This window comes from Thunnus maccoyii, chromosome 18, assembly GCF_910596095.1.
Source record: "Thunnus maccoyii chromosome 18, fThuMac1.1, whole genome shotgun sequence".
NCBI classification, from domain to species: Eukaryota; Metazoa; Chordata; class Actinopteri; order Scombriformes; family Scombridae; genus Thunnus; species Thunnus maccoyii.
In genome coordinates this window covers 23,656,618-23,676,091 of record NC_056550.1, presented here as the reverse complement: position 1 = coordinate 23,676,091, position 19,474 = coordinate 23,656,618, and the positions used below count along the sequence as shown (strand labels likewise).

Sequence of the window (19,474 nt, the reverse complement as noted above, 5' to 3'; positions counted from 1 at the left end):
AAATAAATGTAGTGGAATAGAAAGTAAAATGTTTCCCTCTGAAATATAGTGGGGTGAAAGTATAAAGTTGCAGAAAAGGGAAATACTCAAGTAAAGTACAATTACCTCAAAATTGTACTTAGTACAGTACTTGAGTAAATGTACTTAGTTACTTTCCACCACTGGATATTTGTGATTTTATTGTTAATGAGATCCTTGTGGAATTTGTTTTGTGTTTTGAACAGGTTTAGTTTTCTTGTCTATTCCATAAATAAGTCTTAACATGTTATCAAAAGTAAAACAGTGTCGACTAGTTACATCTGTATAAAGTCAGCAAGTACAACAGATGTATTCAATCAAAGAAAACATCATTTTGTATTTAAAGAACAAACTGCAGATGTTTTCAGTGAGGAAAACAAGATGAGTGACAGGTTAACTGACTGTAAAAAAGAAAACAGATACAAGAGTAGATGCCAAAGTCTTTTTAATCAAAACTTCACATTTTCCGTGTGTGAATGAACGCGGGAAATTCCTCACACAAACATATGCATCTTCTTGAAAAACATTTCAAAAGCATAGACTAAATGCCAGGGGAAGGCACTTCACTACGACTCGAATACAAGACACAAAAAGAGTTCTACTCTTTGACATCTATGAATGTGAATCATCACCGAGCGCCTTCGAAAATGAAACGAGCTCTAAGAGTTAGCTTTGTAGATTAAAATGCAAAACACACAAACACTTGGCAAAGATCCATTAGAAAAAAAAAAAAAAAAAAAATACAGAGTCCAGTTTGCAAGCACGAAAGCATGTTAGGAGCTCAGTGAGAAGAAACAAGACAACAACCAAAACATCCTTTGGAATTGTTTACCGACAGCAGAATTCATTACAGCTCTTTTGCTTGATCCTATTGACTTACAACTAAACAGTCTTGATGATGTATGTACAGTGGCTGTCTCTGAGCTGCTCGTGTTTATCTGTCTACAAACTCTGTCGGGCTCTGACCCAAATCGTGAGGTCCTAACCGACCTGACGGGAGAGTCAGCGCCCTTCCCGTTTCTCAAAAAAGTCCACAAAAACCACCTCTTAACGTCCTGTGCTTGTGTGTCAGCCTTTGATATGCTCTGAATTTCTGCCTACACAACAGACAAGCTCGTCATGGAGCAGTTGGTTGCACATATTTTATTGATTGTGTTGATTTTTTTTTTCCTAGTTGTCCCACCTGCTCTTTCTACGTTTTGGTGGTTCGGGAACAGCAAAGCTATCATCTCCTCTGTCCCCCCTCCCATCTCCCCCATCCCTCTCGCTCCTCCGATCCTCTCTGTCCCTCCTGCTGCTCCCGTCTCCGTTACGACTGTCGCTGTGGCGGCTGCTGCTGCTGCTGCTGCTGTAGCGATCCCGGTCCCCGTAGCGGTCGCGGTCTCTGTCTCCATGGCGATCTCGATCCCCGTGGCGACTCTCGCCGCTGTGCCGATCGCTCCTGTCGCTGTGGCGGTGGTGACTGTCTCCGTGGCGCCCCCAGTCCTCCCCGTGTCTGTCCCGTGAGCTATCTCTTAGCGGAGGAGGTGCGGCTGGAGTGAAGCTTTGCTGTGAACTGGTCTGACTGGTGGGCACTGAGCTTAGGGAGCCAGCGCTGGTGAAGCCCGAAAGGGTCATGGCGGCAACACTGGACCGCTCGGAGCCATTGGCGGACTCTGTCGGCACAGAGCTCAGGCTGCCGGCACTGGTCCAGCCTGAAGAGCTGCTAGACTTGGTGCTGAGCTTTGGAGGACCACTGGATGCAGCCACAAAGTGACTCTTATACTGAGCCTAGAAGAAGAGGAAACGTTGAGAAGAGTGTAGCCTCTTAGCATCCAACCTTTTTTTTATTTTTTTTAAATATTTGCCTATTTTGCATACCCAAAAGGAAAAGCTTATAACAGAAGAACTGTGAACCATGTTTTAGACTTCATTTGAAAGGTAACATCTTTTAGTTTCTGGAAATATGCTTGTTTAGCATGTGGCTATCTATAACGAGACATATTTGAATAACAATAACTAGGACATGCTTTATGCCAGAATTATGCAAATCACCACATACATCCACACCTGTATAAAATTCCAGTCCTCTAGCCCTAAACCTTAGGGGAAGATAGGAAGTTTGTGGTGTCACTGGTGTCCCTGAATGTCTCCAAAACATCTCCAAGTGGCCAAATTGTGCCAGTTGCTCTTACTCATTACTGCGTGATGCTAAGCAGCTTATAACTGGCTTAAGTGGCTCACCGGTGACCCGCTAGATGTAAAGAGGTTAAGTTACCTTGCCAGGCAGCTGGATTTGCGAGATCACATCACGGGATCACACAAGAATCAATCTTGTCAGGCTTTAAGATATGTGCTTGTGACCAATCAGCGTCCAATGAGGATTCTCGCATGACCTCGCGAATCCTGTTGCCTTGCAAGGTAAGATGGTGATAGACGGATGGTTCATCCAATCACCTGCCAAGTATTTTTTTTTAAAGTGCCTGCCCTTTTCCAAACAGTCTCTAAGGATGACTTCTCAGATGGTTCTGTGTGACAAACCATATGGCGCGTCAGGTTAATTCTTCAGCGCTTTCTTTGAGATTTAATTTTTAATAATCTAATGAGGCAAACGGTACAGTGATAAGTCAAAGATTACTTTATGGCTTTTAAAGATTTTATTTTGTGACTGGCTAAAAGAAAATAAAAACAACAACTTGTAGACTGTTAAACACAAGTGATAAATATAATGAATTAAGTTAAAATGTATTAATTTGCATTAAAGAGTACCGAAACATGAACTGCAGCACATATTCACAGTCTTGCAAAATAACAGCATTAGATCATAGTGGAGTAAAAACCAAGAACATTTAATATAAAAACATGAAATATTTGAAATTTTCAGTATGAATGTAAAAGAAAAAATCGTATCAATAACTGCAAAATAAGTTCAGGTGTACCTGGAAGGCTTGTTTCATCGCTGACATGCGGTCTCCCATCGCCCCAGTGGTTGGTTTGCTGTAGCCTTCGTAGCTACTAGTGGAAGACAAAATGCTGCTGCTGCTGCTGCTGCGTTCCTGCAAAGACAACAAGAACATTATTCACACCTCTCTGAATGTCCTCCGAATATCAACATGAATTCCCATCATAACGTATCATAAATCAGCACATAGTAGTGACTATGATTATCAACGCATTACAAAATAAACAAAAAACTAAATAAAAACAGATTTACAGTCATAATTTGTTACTCACAGAGCTTTCAGCCCCTAAACCTGGTCTCTCTCTGTAACCAAGTCCACCTCCGCCGATATTCAGCTTCTTTCCTTTGCCACCTTTAAATCTGGATTTCCTGAACCAGGGATTCTGGGAAAAAAAGGGCAAAGTTAAAAACATTTATTCCTCATGAGACAAGTTACTGTACGACTTTTCTCAGCCTTTTGCTTATTTAGCTCACCTGCATGGCTAAATCCATCAGTTCTTTGGAAACGCCTTGATTGGCTCCCTCCAGATTCCTCACGAGGTCACCAGCGAACGAGGTGTCTTTGTTGGTGAGAAGGGTGTAAGCCACACCTTTCTCTCCGGCACGCCCGGTTCGCCCGATCCTGTGCGTGTGTGTGTCGATGTCTCGCGCCACGTCGTAGTTTACCACCGTGCGAATGGACGGGATGTCCAGACCACGAGCTGAGAGAACACAAAAACAGGAAGCAGGTTAGCGTTTATGTTGTTTCTCACCTCGAATGGGCTGAGGCTTGTCAGCACATAGAACTGTGACCTGAACGGATCTTTAGAAGCTCACACCTTCACAGAAACAACATACAGAGACTGGTGACGACTGGCTTTCTTCTTTTGTGTTGTTTAACATTTCAATGTGGCATCACAAGCTAGATTTCATCCAAATTTAGTGCAACTTTTACCCAAATGTCCAGAATATTGGCAAAAGAAATTCTGAATTAATGCTTTATTTCCATCCACTGCTGTTTAGTGAATATTTGAAGTTGATTCATCAATAAAAACAGCTGGTGGTGCTTCTTTTCCAGTAGCAGCCATTAAACCACTGCAGAAGAAGCTGGCGCAACAAGATGATGCAATTAAAAAAGATCAAACAGTGAGGGAAAAAAAGGCTGATTGGTCCCAACACGTCACAATTTAATCGCTAAATCTGTTTAAGTTGCACTTTGCTTTTTGAGCTGAGCATAAAACCTTTTTTGAGACTTTTTTTCTTCAGATTTTCAGCATTTCCAGCAGTTCTTTTATGCAGAAATTGAAAATGTAGATAAAAACAGACAAACATTTAATATTTTTGGTGTTAATTAGGTATTGTGGGTAGCCCTTGTGGAGGGAAGGAAACAGGACGTATATCACTTGTACTCACCGGCTACATCAGTGGCCACCAAAATGGGCAAATTCTTCTTCTTGAAGTCACTGATGACCTTGTTCCTCTCACTCTGGTCCATGTCTCCATGCAGGAGGCCCAGGCTGTAGCCCTCCTGCGTCAGGTTAGTAGCCAGCTCCTCAGAGTTGGCCTTCTTGGTGACGAAGATGAGGACTGAGCCGGAGGAGGTGAACTCCACCAGCCGCCGGGTCAACCAGCCCCATTTATCCGACCCGCTGTGCAGCATCTCCACCACCTGGGTCACATCCTCATTGGCCTGGTCGAAGAGAAAGGTTGTAAAAACATCTGCATGTTTACTCTTGTAGCTTTTACATTTTAATTACTTAAAAATAAACCTTTACCAGGACAGAATCATTTGTCCTTTTCAAATGCTGACTGATAAATAGCTTTATTTTACCTACTTCACTTACTTTTTATTCTGAAATGAAACATTTATAATAATAACTTTATGTATTTTAGGATTTTATGAACACACAGACACCATGAAAAGGGGTAAAAAAGGGCAAATTTCTCTCTCTAAATTACAACTACAGCTCTCAGAAAAGCATAATAAATTATTATGGGTTGGTTGATGATGTGTTTTGCCACAAACCTCTCCGATGTCTCCCTGCACCACACGAATAGGATCTACCAAGATGTCTCTGGCTAGCCTCTCTATCTTCTTTCGAAAGGTGGCGCTGAACAGAAGGGCTGTGAAGGCAATCATATTATAAAACCTCTTTACAGTCTTAGTACATATTACAGTGAATCATAACAGTTTAGTAAAACCACTTACTCTGTCTGTCAGGGCGGACGTGGCTGGCAATAGATCTAACCTGATATTCTAAAAAGGAGACGAGAAACAACAACATAAATAAACTGGTGTGCACAAAAGAAAAAGGTTTACAACATCTTTGACAGTGCGCTGATAAAGCAAACCCACCGAAGCCCATATCAAACATGCGATCAGCCTCATCAAACACCAGGTATGTCACTCTCTGCAGGGATGTGGCCTTCTTTTTAACGTGGTCAATCAGACGACCCTGCAAACACACATTTTCAGTAAATCTCACATTTGTTGCAACTGTAGAGTGTGTCTTTTCTTCTTAGCAGCGAGGTTAAGGAAAAAAAAAAAAACAGGTTGGTCTTCTCTTCTCTTACCGGAGTGCACACCACGATCTCTGCTCCCTCCTGCAGAGCCTTTGCTTGCTCCCACATGCTGCCTCCTCCATAAACCGCCACAGAACGCAGCGAGTACGCTTTCCCAAAGCGCTTACATTCTGCATGGATCTGCCAAGCAGTTAAAGAAACACACACTAGTAAACCAACTCTCCTGACAATGCACTCTCAGTTACTAATATGCCGCTGTTCCAATCTCTCTCCATTACTTACCTGCTGACAAAGCTCTCTGGTGGGGCACACGATTACTGCGATGGGCCCCTCCCCTGCCTCCAGCTCCTTCTGGTCTATGATGTGAACCAGCATGGGCCAGATAAAAGCTGCAGTTTTACCGCTGCCAGTTTTTGCGATACCAATCATGTCACGTCCAGACAGAGCTATGGGCACACCCTAAATCCCAGATTCACAACAGGGTTTATTCATTAAATTATGTTTAAAATATTTAATATTCAATTATACTGCAACCTTAAGACAAACTCTTACTATACCTGGCACTGAATTGGAGTGGGCTGAGTGTACTCAGACTTGCGGATCTGGTGCATTAGCTGCTCATCAAAATTGAAGTGGGCAAAGCTAGTACAAGGTTTAGGAGGGGCAGCACCAGACACCTGAGAATAAGAAAAAGAAGGAGGAAACAAAGGACATGCTGACGAAGGTCTTTCCCCCCACAGCCACAACTGCTAGAAATACAGCTAAAAATGTGTCTGAGGCCAAAACAAAAATGATTGAAGCAGACTAATAGCTGCTACATTATGTACATGGTTTCAGTTATATAACATTTATATACATTTGTGCATGAATCCTGAACTTACCCGCAAGTTCAGTTTCTGCCTTAACTCCAACACTTGAGTTCCAGTCAGGTTGCTGAGCTCCTCGTGCTCATTGTAGAAGTTTTTCTCAAACGGTGGGTAATCAATCTACAGGACAAAACATGTGCAAGAATCACAACAAAATCTCTCATATTACACACAATAAAAAATGTAATGTTGATCAGTTGACTAGCACAACCAGTATATTCAGCAGTACCTCAGAGTGGTCAATAGGAGGAAGGGGCAGGATGATTTTCTTAGTGGTCGGGGCAATTGGGTTTCCATCACTGTCATAGTCAATGTTCTCTTCATCTTCCTCTTGTGTCAGCCCGGCTGTGGGGTTCTCTGCCATGTAGCGGAAGTAGGCTTCCTGCAGAGAGCACAGCATTTCATGTGAAAACTGAGCCGCTTTGCTGCTTTAACACAACATCCAAGCACCATCCAGGCACCTGAAAGACTCACAAATACCTAAAGAGACATTCAGCCTTATAACAGAAGGAAAAAAACTACAAAACATTGTTCACAATCTGATATCAACTATTCTGTCACTTGCTGAAGTAAATAAAAATTAAACATGCTTTAGTTTCCCAGCTTTCAAAACATCAAGATTAATCTACACAAGAAAAACAAGTCCATCATAATGATCCTAAATATGCATCCTACATGGTCAGATAGAGGGGGGGAGGGCAGGAGGGGGGGGCTTTGAAAGACAAGAGAGGGTAGAGGGAATGTTTGGTCTGGAGACCTCTCTGATCAGCGATGTAGTGGATTAAGAATTTTGGAGGGCTCACTCACTTGTTCATCCTCTTCTTCAATGTCATCACGAATACCCCTGCAATGACAAGCGGAGAAAAAAAAAACTTCCCTGCGGCTCGTTCATACACCCAAGACAGCCCACATCCCTCCATGACTAAGGTGGCTTTGCTTACCTGATGATACAGTAACTACTAAACCAGCAAAGACATAACTGGATGTCTCAGTCTTTGGAGAAACTTAAGACATGATGTCTAATTGTAAAAGTAATCAATAGTACAGCAGTTATCTACAAATTAACAACATCCCAAACTAGAAAGCTTATACTTTTGCTCACAAAATAATAATTTAGTTGTGGGCAATCTTCTTTTTCTTCATTTCAAATGCAGAATTTAAGTACCTACAAAAATATCTAAAAAAAAGACAGATGAAGTCTTACTTGGCTGACTTTTTCTCCTTTTCCTTTTCCTCTAGTTTCTTCATGTCCTTAGCTGCTTGGTTCTGGAAGAGAAAACAACAACAACGTTTATAAGAGAAAACAATACATAAAACATTCAGAAATATATTACAAGCTTGTCTCTGCCTAACTGTGACTCTTCTCACCTCAACTTCTGCCATAAAGGCATCCAGTGGATCATCCTCACTGTCTGAGCCGCCACCAGACTGCATCTGCTGCCGTGTGGGCGAGTTCTCAGCTGGGATGTACGGCAGATCCACATTGCTGCTGGACTCCTCTTCATCATCTTCAAAATACCTTGTTTAGAAAGCATATCAAATGAATAAATATGTGCATTAGTTGTTTTTTTTAATTTAGTTTGACATTTTTTTCAAGTGTTTGTGGGATACTCACGCATTTTCTTCATCAAAATTGGCTCTTTTTGTCCCTATTTTGTAGAAGGATGGAAGCTGCTGGTTCTTCCCATATCCCCCACTGGACCCCGGGGGCCCGAATGATGTGTGAGACTTTTGAGTAAGTTGAGGTTCCTCTTTTTTCCCCGCAAGGGAAAATCCTCCAAACCCAAAGCCTCGCTTAATACCTGGACCACCTTTGTTCCAGTTCATGGCTGTGCTGTAAGAACGAGAGAAAACAACTCTTTCAAGTCATAAAATGCCTCAATTATCACACCAAAACTCTCTATTTATATGTCTGCTACAGAAAGTTACTCCTAATACAGAAGGACAGGTTCACAATGTTTCAAGTCTGTCTTAAAACAACAGTCAGCTGCCCAGATGAACAGTGAAACAGGTTTTTCTCGCCATAATCATTCCTCCTGTTCATACTGACCATTAGAAGATCCCTTGATAATGCAAAAATGTATTTACAAGATTATTTGGAGCTCACATGAAGCTTACGCCGTCCAAATGAGTCAAATAAAGTAGATATCTTTCAACGTTACAGTCTTTTTAGTGCCAATGTTCCTCTTTTTGTTACTATACTTCCACCACAGCTCAACAGGGAAACACTGTCCGAAGAAACACAAAGAGGGAATTTGATGCTAAAAAGACTGTAAATGTGTCAAATAACCACTTGATATGACTAACTCAGACTGCTGAAGCCTCAAATAAGCTTCACATCAACTTTTAATGACTGTGTGGACACACCGTGAACTTTGTCCCCATCACTCACATTGACAGTGCATTTGAAGGGGATCTTTTAATAGCCAGTATGCCAGGAATGATTACAGCGAGGAAAACCTCTTTCAGTGTTCATATAAACAACCTCACTGTTGTTTTAAGACTCACTTCAAAAATTGTGAACCTGTCCTTCAATGGATACATCCCCTAAATGTGGCATATAACCACGGACCACTTAAGTCTGCGGTATTTTGGTAGTTAATGACTCAGAAGATCCCACTGCCTATTATCAGTCAGTGGGCCAAATACATGAGATATATTTTTTTTTAATCATCAAAACAACCTTTCAGATACTTTCGCTTTGTATTCACTGGGACTCCCTCCACCGCAGAAAGTTAGCTACAAAGAGGAGAGCAGCATTGGCTAAACAACATATTGAATACATAGCTAGACATAAGTGAAAGTTATAAATTAAGCAAACATAATGTTGCAATTTAACCTCCCGATTTATGAATAGAGTTCTGCAAGAGAGGATGTTTGATATCGCTTAAGAAATTGACGTAACCAGCATCAAGCTAGTTAGCACTTTGATAAATATATATTAGCAGAAAAGCAATGGGAGACAGCTACTGGCTCAGGGTGGCTACTTAACATTAACGCACTTTGACGACAAACACTTTTAATATCAACAATATAACCAACATCTTGCAGTACGTTAGTGATAGCTAGCTGAAGGCCGCAAAGCGAGGCCGAGAGGTGGGTGTGCGCGGCTATTATCGACACTTTACCGCGAATTCAGCGTAGTTAAGGTGCCTTTCAAAACCCCGCGCGTTACATGATAACATATTTTGTTGACTAAATGTGTTAATTATTTTTGTAACGGTGGCTGACAAGCTTTATTTACCTGTTTTCTAATACCGCCACAAGCTCCTGTGTTTTCAGTGGGACCCAAACGGTGCTTGCGTCATCTGTACGCGCCCGCTTTTTCTTTTAGTTGTGTCGTAGTTTGTGCGCGACACGACGCTCTCTCCACCAAGCTGTCAAAAACAACCCGCTAAAAGGATGTCTGGCTAAATAAGTTGTCCTAGAAGATTGTATTACTCCGAGCACGCATTGCTTCCCTTAACACTATACTGGTAAGTTATTATGGTGTTAAAATAATGTAATATGTCTTAAATTAAGTCTTTAGCTAACGGCAATTTGCAAGAGCTAGCCTGCGCCCTTCATCATGACAACAATAGCCATTAGCAAGAGCTAAGATATACTTGTGAGGAATCTTCTCTTAATTCGTGATTTTTATTTTTTCTTGGGCCAGTCACACTATTTCGTTTGCAGTCGATCAGTCGGCATCTGTGTGTTTGCACACGTTAATAGGCACCAAATATCGAAGCGTGGATGTTGTTGGTTTCAACCACTAATTTAAATCATCCTTACAAACATATATCATCACTCAAACTAACAATAATTACTGGGAGATCGCAAGAGAGAGCTTCACTTTACCGCACAAGGTTTAATAATCACCTATTAAACATCATACTCGCAGCAAAACAAGTTGATATGTTTGATAATAAATCTTCACTCAAAGTCACGCAGGTTTTTCTAAATATTGTTTATGTTTTGCAGATGTAAGTAATTTTTCAGGACATTTAAAGCTTTCTGTGTTCGTATTGTAAAGTTAATGAGCATGATGGAGCAACCAGAAGTGACCTGCAGGAGGAGACAACACAGAGCCTCACAATGGTTGTCTTCTTGTCTTTACAGATATTCCCTGGACGTGTTTTCGGCATCATATGTAACACACTCAAAAGGATCCATGTCTTTTCTTGTGAGTGACTGACAAGTACTTCCTTTTTTTTTTAGACATATTCTTACTACAGGGCAGGTTTCCTGGACAAGTATTAAATCTAATTCTAGACCTAGGATTAAATCTAATCATGTTTTCTGATCAGTATTTCCATTAAATTTTGTCTTTGGTCAAGGACTTAATCCCTGTCAGGGAAATCAGCACATAATCACAATATTTCTATGTTAATATTGCAAACAGCCAGACACATTTGTTGACATGATAGGACAATAATATACAGTTCCATTAATAAAACTTCTGACTGAGCAGATCAGAGACCAGTTTGCTCTTTTGCTTGGCAAAGTTTGTATCTGACAACCTTCAATGTGTTCCAGTCTCTTTAGTGTTGGAAGGACATTTGGCAAAGCTCCGTTTTAAAAAAAACGAATCAATTCAGTGTAGCCTAGCACAAGCTTTCATACATTTACAGGAATTTTTAAGGTCTAATTATAATTCAATAAAGCAGCACAATGTGTAGTGGTAAATTGCTTGATCACTCAATAAACACACAAAGAGAGCATTGTCAGGTTATGAAATAGTGTAATCAAATAATGCAATCAGAAGTGCAATGCATCATATTTCTGGAGACAAAGCTACATACCACCTAGCTATCTTTTCTTTGTCTGAAAAGTTGGCACTCAGCCAGTCCTTTAGATACTATCGTACAGAATTTGAAACATCTATTGCTAACCTTACAGGTCAGTAAACAACCCTCAGATAGAAACATAAGTCAAGAGTTCAGCTAAGCTAGAAACAGTCTGTCTTCACGACCGTATATGACAGCACACAAGCATGCACCATGTAGCATCACAAAATAACATTACTGCTATATTAAATTAAGAACAAACAAAACTGTCCTCTAAAGGCTTATCAGGTTGACACATAAAAATCTGCATAACTATGATTTGTCACCGCTGGCTCAGACAAAAGAACAACAGAATAAAGTAACTGTTAAACACTCAACTGTCTCATTTTCCACAGCAAAGAACTAAGTTTAGAATAGACACAGTATAAAGGAGTTTGGAACAGATGTGGAACACGTTAAGAACACGTAACATGTATGATATATATAAGAAATACATCAAATAATAACCTACTTTTCAATTTTCTCTCACAAATGTGTCAAATTTCAACTTAAGAATTGGTTCACAGTGCTCATTATTTTGTGGGAATAACATCTGAATAATATCATTAAAAGTAATTTAGATAAGAGCTGTAATGATTCAGAAAAGGTTTTTTACAATATAATGCAGTCTAGTAGAACAAAATCAAACATCTATGGCCTCAGAATAAAATACAATTGTATACTAACTCTCTGACTTAGAAAAGCAAACAAAAGCAGAATATTATAAGCTTGTATAAACAGAAAGGACTGTTGTATTAGATTGCACATGTGTTCATGGTATTGTGTCAGCTCCCTGTATGCTTACAGACAAGAAATGTTGGATAAAAGTGCCAGATTTCTTTTTTTTTTCCCATGACTTTCTTTTCCGCACAAGAGACAGAAATCTTTCACAGTTGCAAATTAGGCAGCCAGCATGAACCATCATTATTCAACAGCTTTCAAATGTGTTTATTTTTCCTGTGGAACTTTTCCTTATCCTTGCTTGCATTTTCTCTCTCTCTGTCTCTCTGTCTCTCTTTTTTTCTTTCCATGTCTGTTATTAACCCTCTGTGTCTGTCAGCGTTGGGTATCTGAGAAATTGAGTGTGGAGAGCCTGCGGGATTTGGAGTTATTTGGAGGTGAGGTCCGAGGCGAAGCAGGTTACAACGAAAAAAGGGTTGAATCACTGCTTACACATTAGATCCCTTCATCAGCACAAATAGAAACAAACACATCCAGTTCTAGTTGAAGCGTTGCTCTAAGAATTACAATTTCTGAAGGTTTTCTATTCAGTCGATCAATCATCTGTTATCTGTCTTGAGCGTTAGCCTCATTGTTTTATTTGCTTCAATAATTTATCAGAGGGGATCACAAACAAAATCACTTTTTAACGAATGTCTGTGCCATTTTATTTAATGCTTCTTGTGATTGTGCTTATCTTGCGTGTAGAAAAAGGTTGTGTACTTCTATTTTTATTTGCCATTATTACCCAATGAAAATAAATCTGAGTCGTGGCGGTTAACCGCATTAGATTTAAGCGGCAGTTAAATCTGAATTTAATCACTGCTATTTGCATTTCAGATATAGATACCGCAAACTCAGTATGTTATCAAGCTTTGTGATTGCAGTTGGGTTTAAGCCAGCATGTGCTAGTTTTCAGGCTTGACTGTTACGCTCCTGCTGTAGTGAAATTACCATAAATATGAGCTGCCAAGTAGGGGAAACTGCTTTAGCCTTGCATCTCATACAGTTATTCACACCTGTAGTCTCTCCTGTAGCTTTTCCCAGCAGTCTGTAAACTGTACTAAGCACCTTTTAGATTTGACGGGTAGTGTGTTCAATAAAGTAAATCTAAATAATTATGTCAGTCTTGCTCAAGACAAAGCAATCATGGCTCCTGAGAGAATACATTTTCCTGAATTTGCACTCATTCAGAAGAAAAACCTCAATGGTTCACTGCATTTCATCCACATTAATATTATTATTATTACAGACTGGAACGTCTGGACTAGCCTGTGTTCATTTCTTGTAAAACTTGTGTACTAGTCAGAAGCTACATTAATCTGCCCTGACTGGAAACGATTCCCCACTGTGACTGATGATACAACACTGGTTTATATTGTCTGTGATATTTCCTGCTGTCACATTAAGACCAGAGAGGAGACACAGTTTTAATGAGAAATACAGTGCTGCTCTGTTTCGTGAAGGTCATTTTTTTCATGACTGTAGTTTGTAACGTGCCAATGAAACATGCAAAGTCTTTCCAGCTGTCCTGAAGCTAAACAACAGCGCGTTTGTGGTTGTTTATATTTATTAAGTGCAATGTTACACCTCATTAATATTCAGTATAATATTGTGTGTTTTGGAAAGGCTCTGGGGTTGATTAAGCTTTCATCGCTTCGCCTCATCTTCATTTTCTTGCTGGCCAGTCATTGCACAATGTTGCATGTGGCTTTTTCATTATTATTATTATTATTTTTGGCTGTGCTGTGTTCCCATCGCCTTACATAATTTCTGGTAAGAGCCTGCAGTGTTGAGCTAGATTGTTTTTCTTTCTTTCTTTTTTTTTTCTCATGAGTTTGGTAAGAAAATATTTAATTAAGTCTTTTATGCAGATGCAAGCATTTTACTAGGATTAGAGTCTTTTTTTTTTTTTTGCAGTTGCAGCGCAGTTCCAGTCGACTCATGTTCACACGAGCTATCATGAAACTCTTTGTACTGATAACGGTGCGTCACTTTGCGGGTGATCACCTGCAAGACAAAGCGGCTGGTTTAGACATCCCGTTAGTTAGTGACAGACGAACCGACAAAGGTCGTCCGCAGCCTGCAGGAAAAACTCCCCCCGTTCTCCCGATTCAAGAGCTGCTCTAAACACAGATCCTTCTCTTGTTTTGTGTGTGTGTGTGTGTTCATGTCTTTATGTCATTGATGTGGTTTTTCTACCCCAGAGCAAGCTCAGGGAGTCTCTCACAGGAAAGTAAGTGTGGTACTCCTGTCACTGCATTATCACTTCCCCCTCCCTCCCAAACCTCCCTCCCGCTCACCACCCAACCCCCATTTGCCTTTTGTGAATGTGCGTGCATGCATGCGTGTGTGCACCGCGCAGGTTTATATTATGTAGAAGAATTCACACACCCTGAGGCTTTGCACATTCATGTATGCATGAGCGATCAGTCCGTGACGCCGCTGTACATGCTCGTCGCTCAGAGGGCCATCCCACCTCACTCACCAGAGCCTCTGATAGGGGAGAGACGAAGAGCACACAGTCAAGCTTTTTTTTTTCCTTTTTTTAAACGAGAGCACATAATCCTCTGGTACAGCCTACCTACTCTATACTGTCTTGTGCTGCTCTGTTTTTTGTGGATTTTGGTGTCTTTTTAGTCCCCCTCACTGAGAGTCTTGACTAATTTTGTGTTGTGTGAGTACTCGACTCGTCTGTGCCGGCGGCCTGTCGTCGAGTTGATGGTGAACTGATAGCGTCCACACTTCGATGTCAGCCACCGTGTGTCCCTGCGCGCTGTAACGTAGATGGATGGAGTTCCATGTGTTCAGCTTTAGCAATGCATGGCAACCCCCCTCCACCACCCACCACCCCCACTTTCTGAATCTGATCACGATGGCAGTTTCTCCAGTACCCCATGTGATTAGATCAACGTTTACAGAAGTTCCCCTCGCCAGATGGCTGCCGCAGCATGTTCGACTTTGCTGTCATGGCGGTTTTAATGTAAACTGCTTAAGACTCAGATAGTAACACGAAGGGAGAATGCATCATTTGGCTTAACATCAGGAGCAACTCTTGGTTTTATCTGTGAGGATACTTTACACACAGTCGTGTCTCCGATCTTGATCTCGATGTCATCCCCGGCTCAAGGATGCGCACTATCCCAATTTCGAATGTGCATCTTTTTATACAGGTCACCATGGAAACAGTACAAATACTCATAAAGCTTGCCTTCATTTGCGTTCACAGCTTGCTACTGCAATCTGTCCATTTCCATCATCTGAACGGTGATAAATTGATGGAATTCAGGAGTCCCCACTGCCAAAGAAGAACTTTTTACATGTGTTTGTGATGCATTCATCTAAAATATTTTTTAAGTAAACACAGGAAGGCATAATCTATTCCTAGGCTACAGTATTTATCAGTGGAACAGTTCACAAATACTGTCACTGTCTTGGGCCACAAAAACAATACGAACAGCTGGAATATGTTTTAGTACTTGTCGGTGATGGTTTGAGTTCCAGTGCGGGCTTGTTTTTCTTCTAATACTAATGTCTTCTGCTTCCTGTTTTTCTCTTCGGCTAGTGCCACAGGTCAAGCTAACACACCTTGTACCTTTTTGTAACACACCTTAGATCCACTCAGCCTGTCCTTCGGTGATCTTTTAACAGTTATCACATATATGACCAAGCCTCCAGTTGTCACTCACAAGCCCTTTTGGCACAGTCCTCCTGCACCGTAGCAAGCGAAGGAAGTCAGCGTCTCAGCCGACCTTTAATTATATCTGTTTCCTCCCCTCCGCCTCCAGGCCCATGAGGACAGTCGGGAGAGCCTGACCTCCCTCCCACGTCGGGACACGATGGGCAGCTTCCGCCCTGACAGCGACTCCTACGAGCTCCTCACAGTTATCGGTCAGTAAAAGGCAGAAACACAGGCAGACTTTTCGCTAAAGTAGCCTCTTGTGACATTTTGGTTTTATTTACTGCATCATTAAGTCTTCAATACATCTTTGATTTTTCTGTGCATTTATAGATAGAAGATATGTGTTTAAAAGGGACATAAATAGTTTTTAAAATGACATCCTCGTCTGTGTTTTAGGCCGCGGTCTGGACGACTTGATGACTGTTAACCTGGCTCGATACAGACCTACCGGGGAGCACATCGCCATCCGACGGATCGACTTGGAGTCATGCACTAACGACATGGTTACCTACCTGCAGGTTTGCTTCAATCCGCCGTCATCGCTCGATCCAAACTCAGCGACCTCCTTGCGGATAAAACCCTCCTCCTTTCATCTCATTGTTGCATCATGACTACTTATGTAACCCCTCGTGTGTCTGCGTTCTGATTAATTTTCCTCTCTTTACAGCTCACCCTTCTTGCGCCTAATTAGATTCAGCATCTTCTCCTCTCCGTCTGTCATCTTGACATAATAAGATGTAATTTCCTTTCCTCTGCCTCGCAGGGCGAACTGCACGTGTCAAAGTTATTTCACCACTCCAGTATTCTACCCTACAAGAGCGTCTTCATAGCTGAGAATGAGCTGTGGGTCATCACGCCCTTCATGGCTTATGGTGAGGAGTAAAGTATGTTAATAACATTTTTAAGTAGCCTGGACTTCAAGAGCTAATTTCAACATCATCATCTGTGTTTGACCTTTTTTTATTTTCAGGGTCAGCCAGAGATCTCATCTGCTCACATTTCACCGACGGTATGAGTGAGCTGACCATCGCGTATATTTTACTAGGCATGCTCAAAGCTCTTGAATACATCCATCACATGGGATATGTGCACCGGTAAGACACACTCGTAGATTAGGTTCAATAAGAAGAGTTTTTGAAGGGCAGACATGAATTGTAAAAAAGGGTGTTTTTATGATTTTCTTTGCAAAACAAAACAACAACACATATTATCAGTGTTTCCCCAATAATTATATTATTATAGGGGTGGAGAAGGCATCTGACGCAGCATTTAGACCATCATAGGACATCAGACTAATGAGTTCTGGTGAAGCAGGTTTTACAGATGAAGCTATTGCATAAAATCCTCCCAGTTCACAATAAAACAGTTTTTCTGGTCAACAGCTATCAAAATAAGAGCTGACATGATTATACATCTTTATTTGGGATCTGAATAAAATGCTGCATTAAGGCTTTGACCAGTGTAGCATCACTTAGTTGGAGCCATGATTTTTTATATTATAGGTGGACAAGACTGACGAGCCGGTATCTGTTTTAACATTATTGATCAACCAATCTTTCGTACGTTTGAATTCAAGTAAATTCGTCAGTCCTAACTATCTTCTGTGTAGGAGCGTGAAGGCCAGCCATGTGCTGATCTCAGCAGACGGGCAGGTCTGTATGTCGGGTCTGCGGAGCATCTTCAGCCTGATCCGTCATGGCCAGAGGGCCAAAGTGGTCCACGACTTCCCCCAGTACAGCGTCAAGGTGCTGCCCTGGCTCAGCCCCGAGGTGCTGCAGCAGGTACTGCATTTCTCCACACCGAAGCATAATACGATACTGCCTGTTCCCCCGGTGAACCGGTTTCGGAAACGCGGTCGAGTTTCAAGGTTGCGAATTGTTTTTCTCAGAACCTGCAGGGCTACGACTCCCGGTCAGACATCTACAGCCTCGGTATCACAGCTTGTGAACTGGCCAACGGACACGTGCCCTTCAAAGACATGCCGGCTACACAGGTAAGCAGAGACCCATCGTCTCCCAGCCTGTTCTTCTGCACCACATCGTCTGTATGAAACCACTAATTCAGTGACAAATAAGAAAGTGGGCTTAACTGCTCCGAAAGCTAAACTTAACGCTCTCTTCCTTCCTGCTTGACCTTCACAGATGCTGCTGGAGAAACTAAACGGGACGGTGCCATGTTTGCTGGACACCACCACCATCCCTCCGGAGGAACTGTCCTTGAAACCGTCTCGCTCCGGGGCCGACTCCGGGATCTGCGAGGGGCCAGGGGCCGGAGGGATCCGCCACTCCAACGGAGAGCCCTCCTCGTCGTCGGGAGGACACCCCTACAACCGGACGTTCTCCCCACACTTCCACGCATTTGTTGAGCTGTGTTTACAGCGAGACCCGGAGAAGAGGTGGACCAATCTCTGCCTGCATGTTTAAATATTGTATGAGATATGTTGTAGAATTATTAAGGTTCAAGACACTAAATATTCTCCCTGTTTTCCTTCAGACCGTCTGCCACCACTCTCACAGGCCATCCTTTCTTCAAACAGGTGTGTAAGATACTGACATTGTCTCTTTACATAAACACTTTCCATTACTTAAGATGTGTTACATTCATCATATTCTTACTTCTGGGACAACAATCTTCTTAACTTTGCAGCTACGAAAGCCCACTAAGCCCTGTCTTTTGCTTTAATTCTGGTTGAAACAGGATTTTGTGGTCCATCATGTACATAAATTTATACATTTTAGCATCATGAATTTAAGCCACTGCAATACAATCTGTTTCTCAGAATAAAGAAATGTGGGAGATTAAAAAGATGAAATTTGGTTAAGTATGTCATGTTTCTGATTCTCCTCCAAATGTTTTTATTCTCTCCCGGCTCTCAGATCAAACGGCGGCCCTCGGAGGCGCTGCCCGAGCTGCTGAGGCCCGTGTCGCCCATCACCAGCTTCGAGAGCTCCCGGCTACAGGGCTCTCCCTCCGGACTGGCCAGTCTGGAGTCGGGTCTCAGCCACCTGGACATGGACGACTGGGACTTCTGACAGTGGTTGAGACGGTGGGGAGACACTCGTAGGATCCTGACGAGAAACTCTCTGAGCAGACGGGACGAGATTTGTTTTTGTAACAGTCTCCTTGTAAATAACACAAATCTCAATCTTAAGGGACGGGGGCTAAAGGGCTGTTCTCGGAGGTCGGAAGCCAGCAGCCTTCTCGCCTCTTTTTGATGTCTCTTGTACGCTTTTTCGTTCTCTAGATATGCACAGACTTTTGCACTGCACTGAAGGCCTCTTTCTCTCACACAGACACACACGTTTACACAGATTGTACTCACACATTTTTAAAGCCCCCCCCCCTGGAGCCAAAACACAACAAGGACTCCTCTACTCCTCAGTGGAGGGTCTGTGGATGTAGATGTAGCCCAGTCCTGAAGATTCTCATGAAACGGATCAGTGGGAAGCTGCTACTAAATATTCAGAGGGGACGCTCTACCTCTTGTTTGAACACGGCTACTCGATGTGGCCCATCTGCTCAGTGAGACCACCATAAGGGCGCACACTGGTCCTCACAGCTGACTCGGTGAACCCTCTTGGAAGGTTTCATGCTCGTCCGGAGGGTCCACTAAATGAGAAGCATGTATACTTATTTCTTAGCTCTCTGCCTGTGTTACAGTCTTAAACTACATCTCATGCTTCACGCATCACTTTCGTCGCACAGAGGTTAAAATATAACATCCGTTTAGTTTAACCTTCAGAGCATAGAAGTATGTATTTCCTTGAACTTACTCTGGGCGTGATGTTACTTATGTCAAACGTGAATGTTACATTTGGTGCTTGTTTTTGTCTGGTTGCATGTATTTGAAATTGAGGTCAAAGCAAAGTGTTGCAAATGTTGAGTTTTACTTAAGAATAAAGTGTTCACTTTAATGTTTTAACTTTAACACACACAG

The 19,474-nt window shown here is 41.9% G+C and overlaps 2 protein-coding genes across 5 annotated transcripts; one reads left to right on the top strand and one right to left on the bottom strand.

Annotated features, from left to right (window-relative positions):
- Positions 1-446: 446 nt before the first annotated feature.
- On the bottom strand, positions 447-9,648 carry ddx42 (DEAD (Asp-Glu-Ala-Asp) box helicase 42). 2 transcript variants are annotated; one of them, XM_042391794.1, is made up of 18 exons: positions 9,572-9,648; positions 7,943-8,161; positions 7,696-7,846; positions 7,532-7,593; positions 7,135-7,171; positions 6,557-6,709; positions 6,343-6,447; positions 6,019-6,138; positions 5,744-5,920; positions 5,513-5,641; positions 5,295-5,394; positions 5,148-5,195; positions 4,965-5,062; positions 4,352-4,628; positions 3,434-3,660; positions 3,232-3,342; positions 2,937-3,053; positions 447-1,788 (listed from the first exon to the last, which is right to left on the bottom strand). In XM_042391794.1, the coding sequence occupies exons 2-18, from the start codon at positions 8,152-8,154 to the stop codon at positions 1,189-1,191; spliced, it is 2,724 nt and encodes a 907-aa protein (XP_042247728.1). In that variant the 5' UTR covers positions 8,155-8,161; positions 9,572-9,648; the 3' UTR covers positions 447-1,188. The 2 variants fall into 2 exon arrangements, with proteins under 2 accessions (XP_042247728.1, XP_042247729.1); XM_042391795.1 differs by lacking the exons at positions 7,135-7,171; positions 7,943-8,161; positions 9,572-9,648 and having other exon boundaries at positions 7,696-7,718.
- A 69-nt stretch (positions 9,649-9,717) lies between these two features.
- strada (STE20 related adaptor alpha) lies at positions 9,718-19,465 on the top strand. 3 transcript variants are annotated; one of them, XM_042391801.1, is made up of 12 exons: positions 9,779-9,803; positions 10,429-10,492; positions 12,196-12,253; positions 15,644-15,746; positions 15,934-16,055; positions 16,301-16,409; positions 16,508-16,631; positions 17,147-17,318; positions 17,426-17,530; positions 17,679-17,932; positions 18,031-18,073; positions 18,414-19,465. In XM_042391801.1, exons 4-12 carry the CDS (start codon positions 15,695-15,697, stop codon positions 18,567-18,569), a joined length of 1,137 nt encoding a protein of 378 aa, XP_042247735.1. In that variant the 5' UTR covers positions 9,779-9,803; positions 10,429-10,492; positions 12,196-12,253; positions 15,644-15,694; the 3' UTR covers positions 18,570-19,465. The 3 variants fall into 3 exon arrangements, with proteins under 3 accessions (XP_042247734.1, XP_042247735.1, XP_042247736.1); XM_042391802.1 differs by lacking the exon at positions 9,779-9,803 and adding an exon at positions 14,063-14,091 and having other exon boundaries at positions 10,430-10,492; XM_042391800.1 differs by lacking the exon at positions 12,196-12,253 and having other exon boundaries at positions 9,718-9,803.
- Positions 19,466-19,474: the final 9 nt, after the last annotated feature.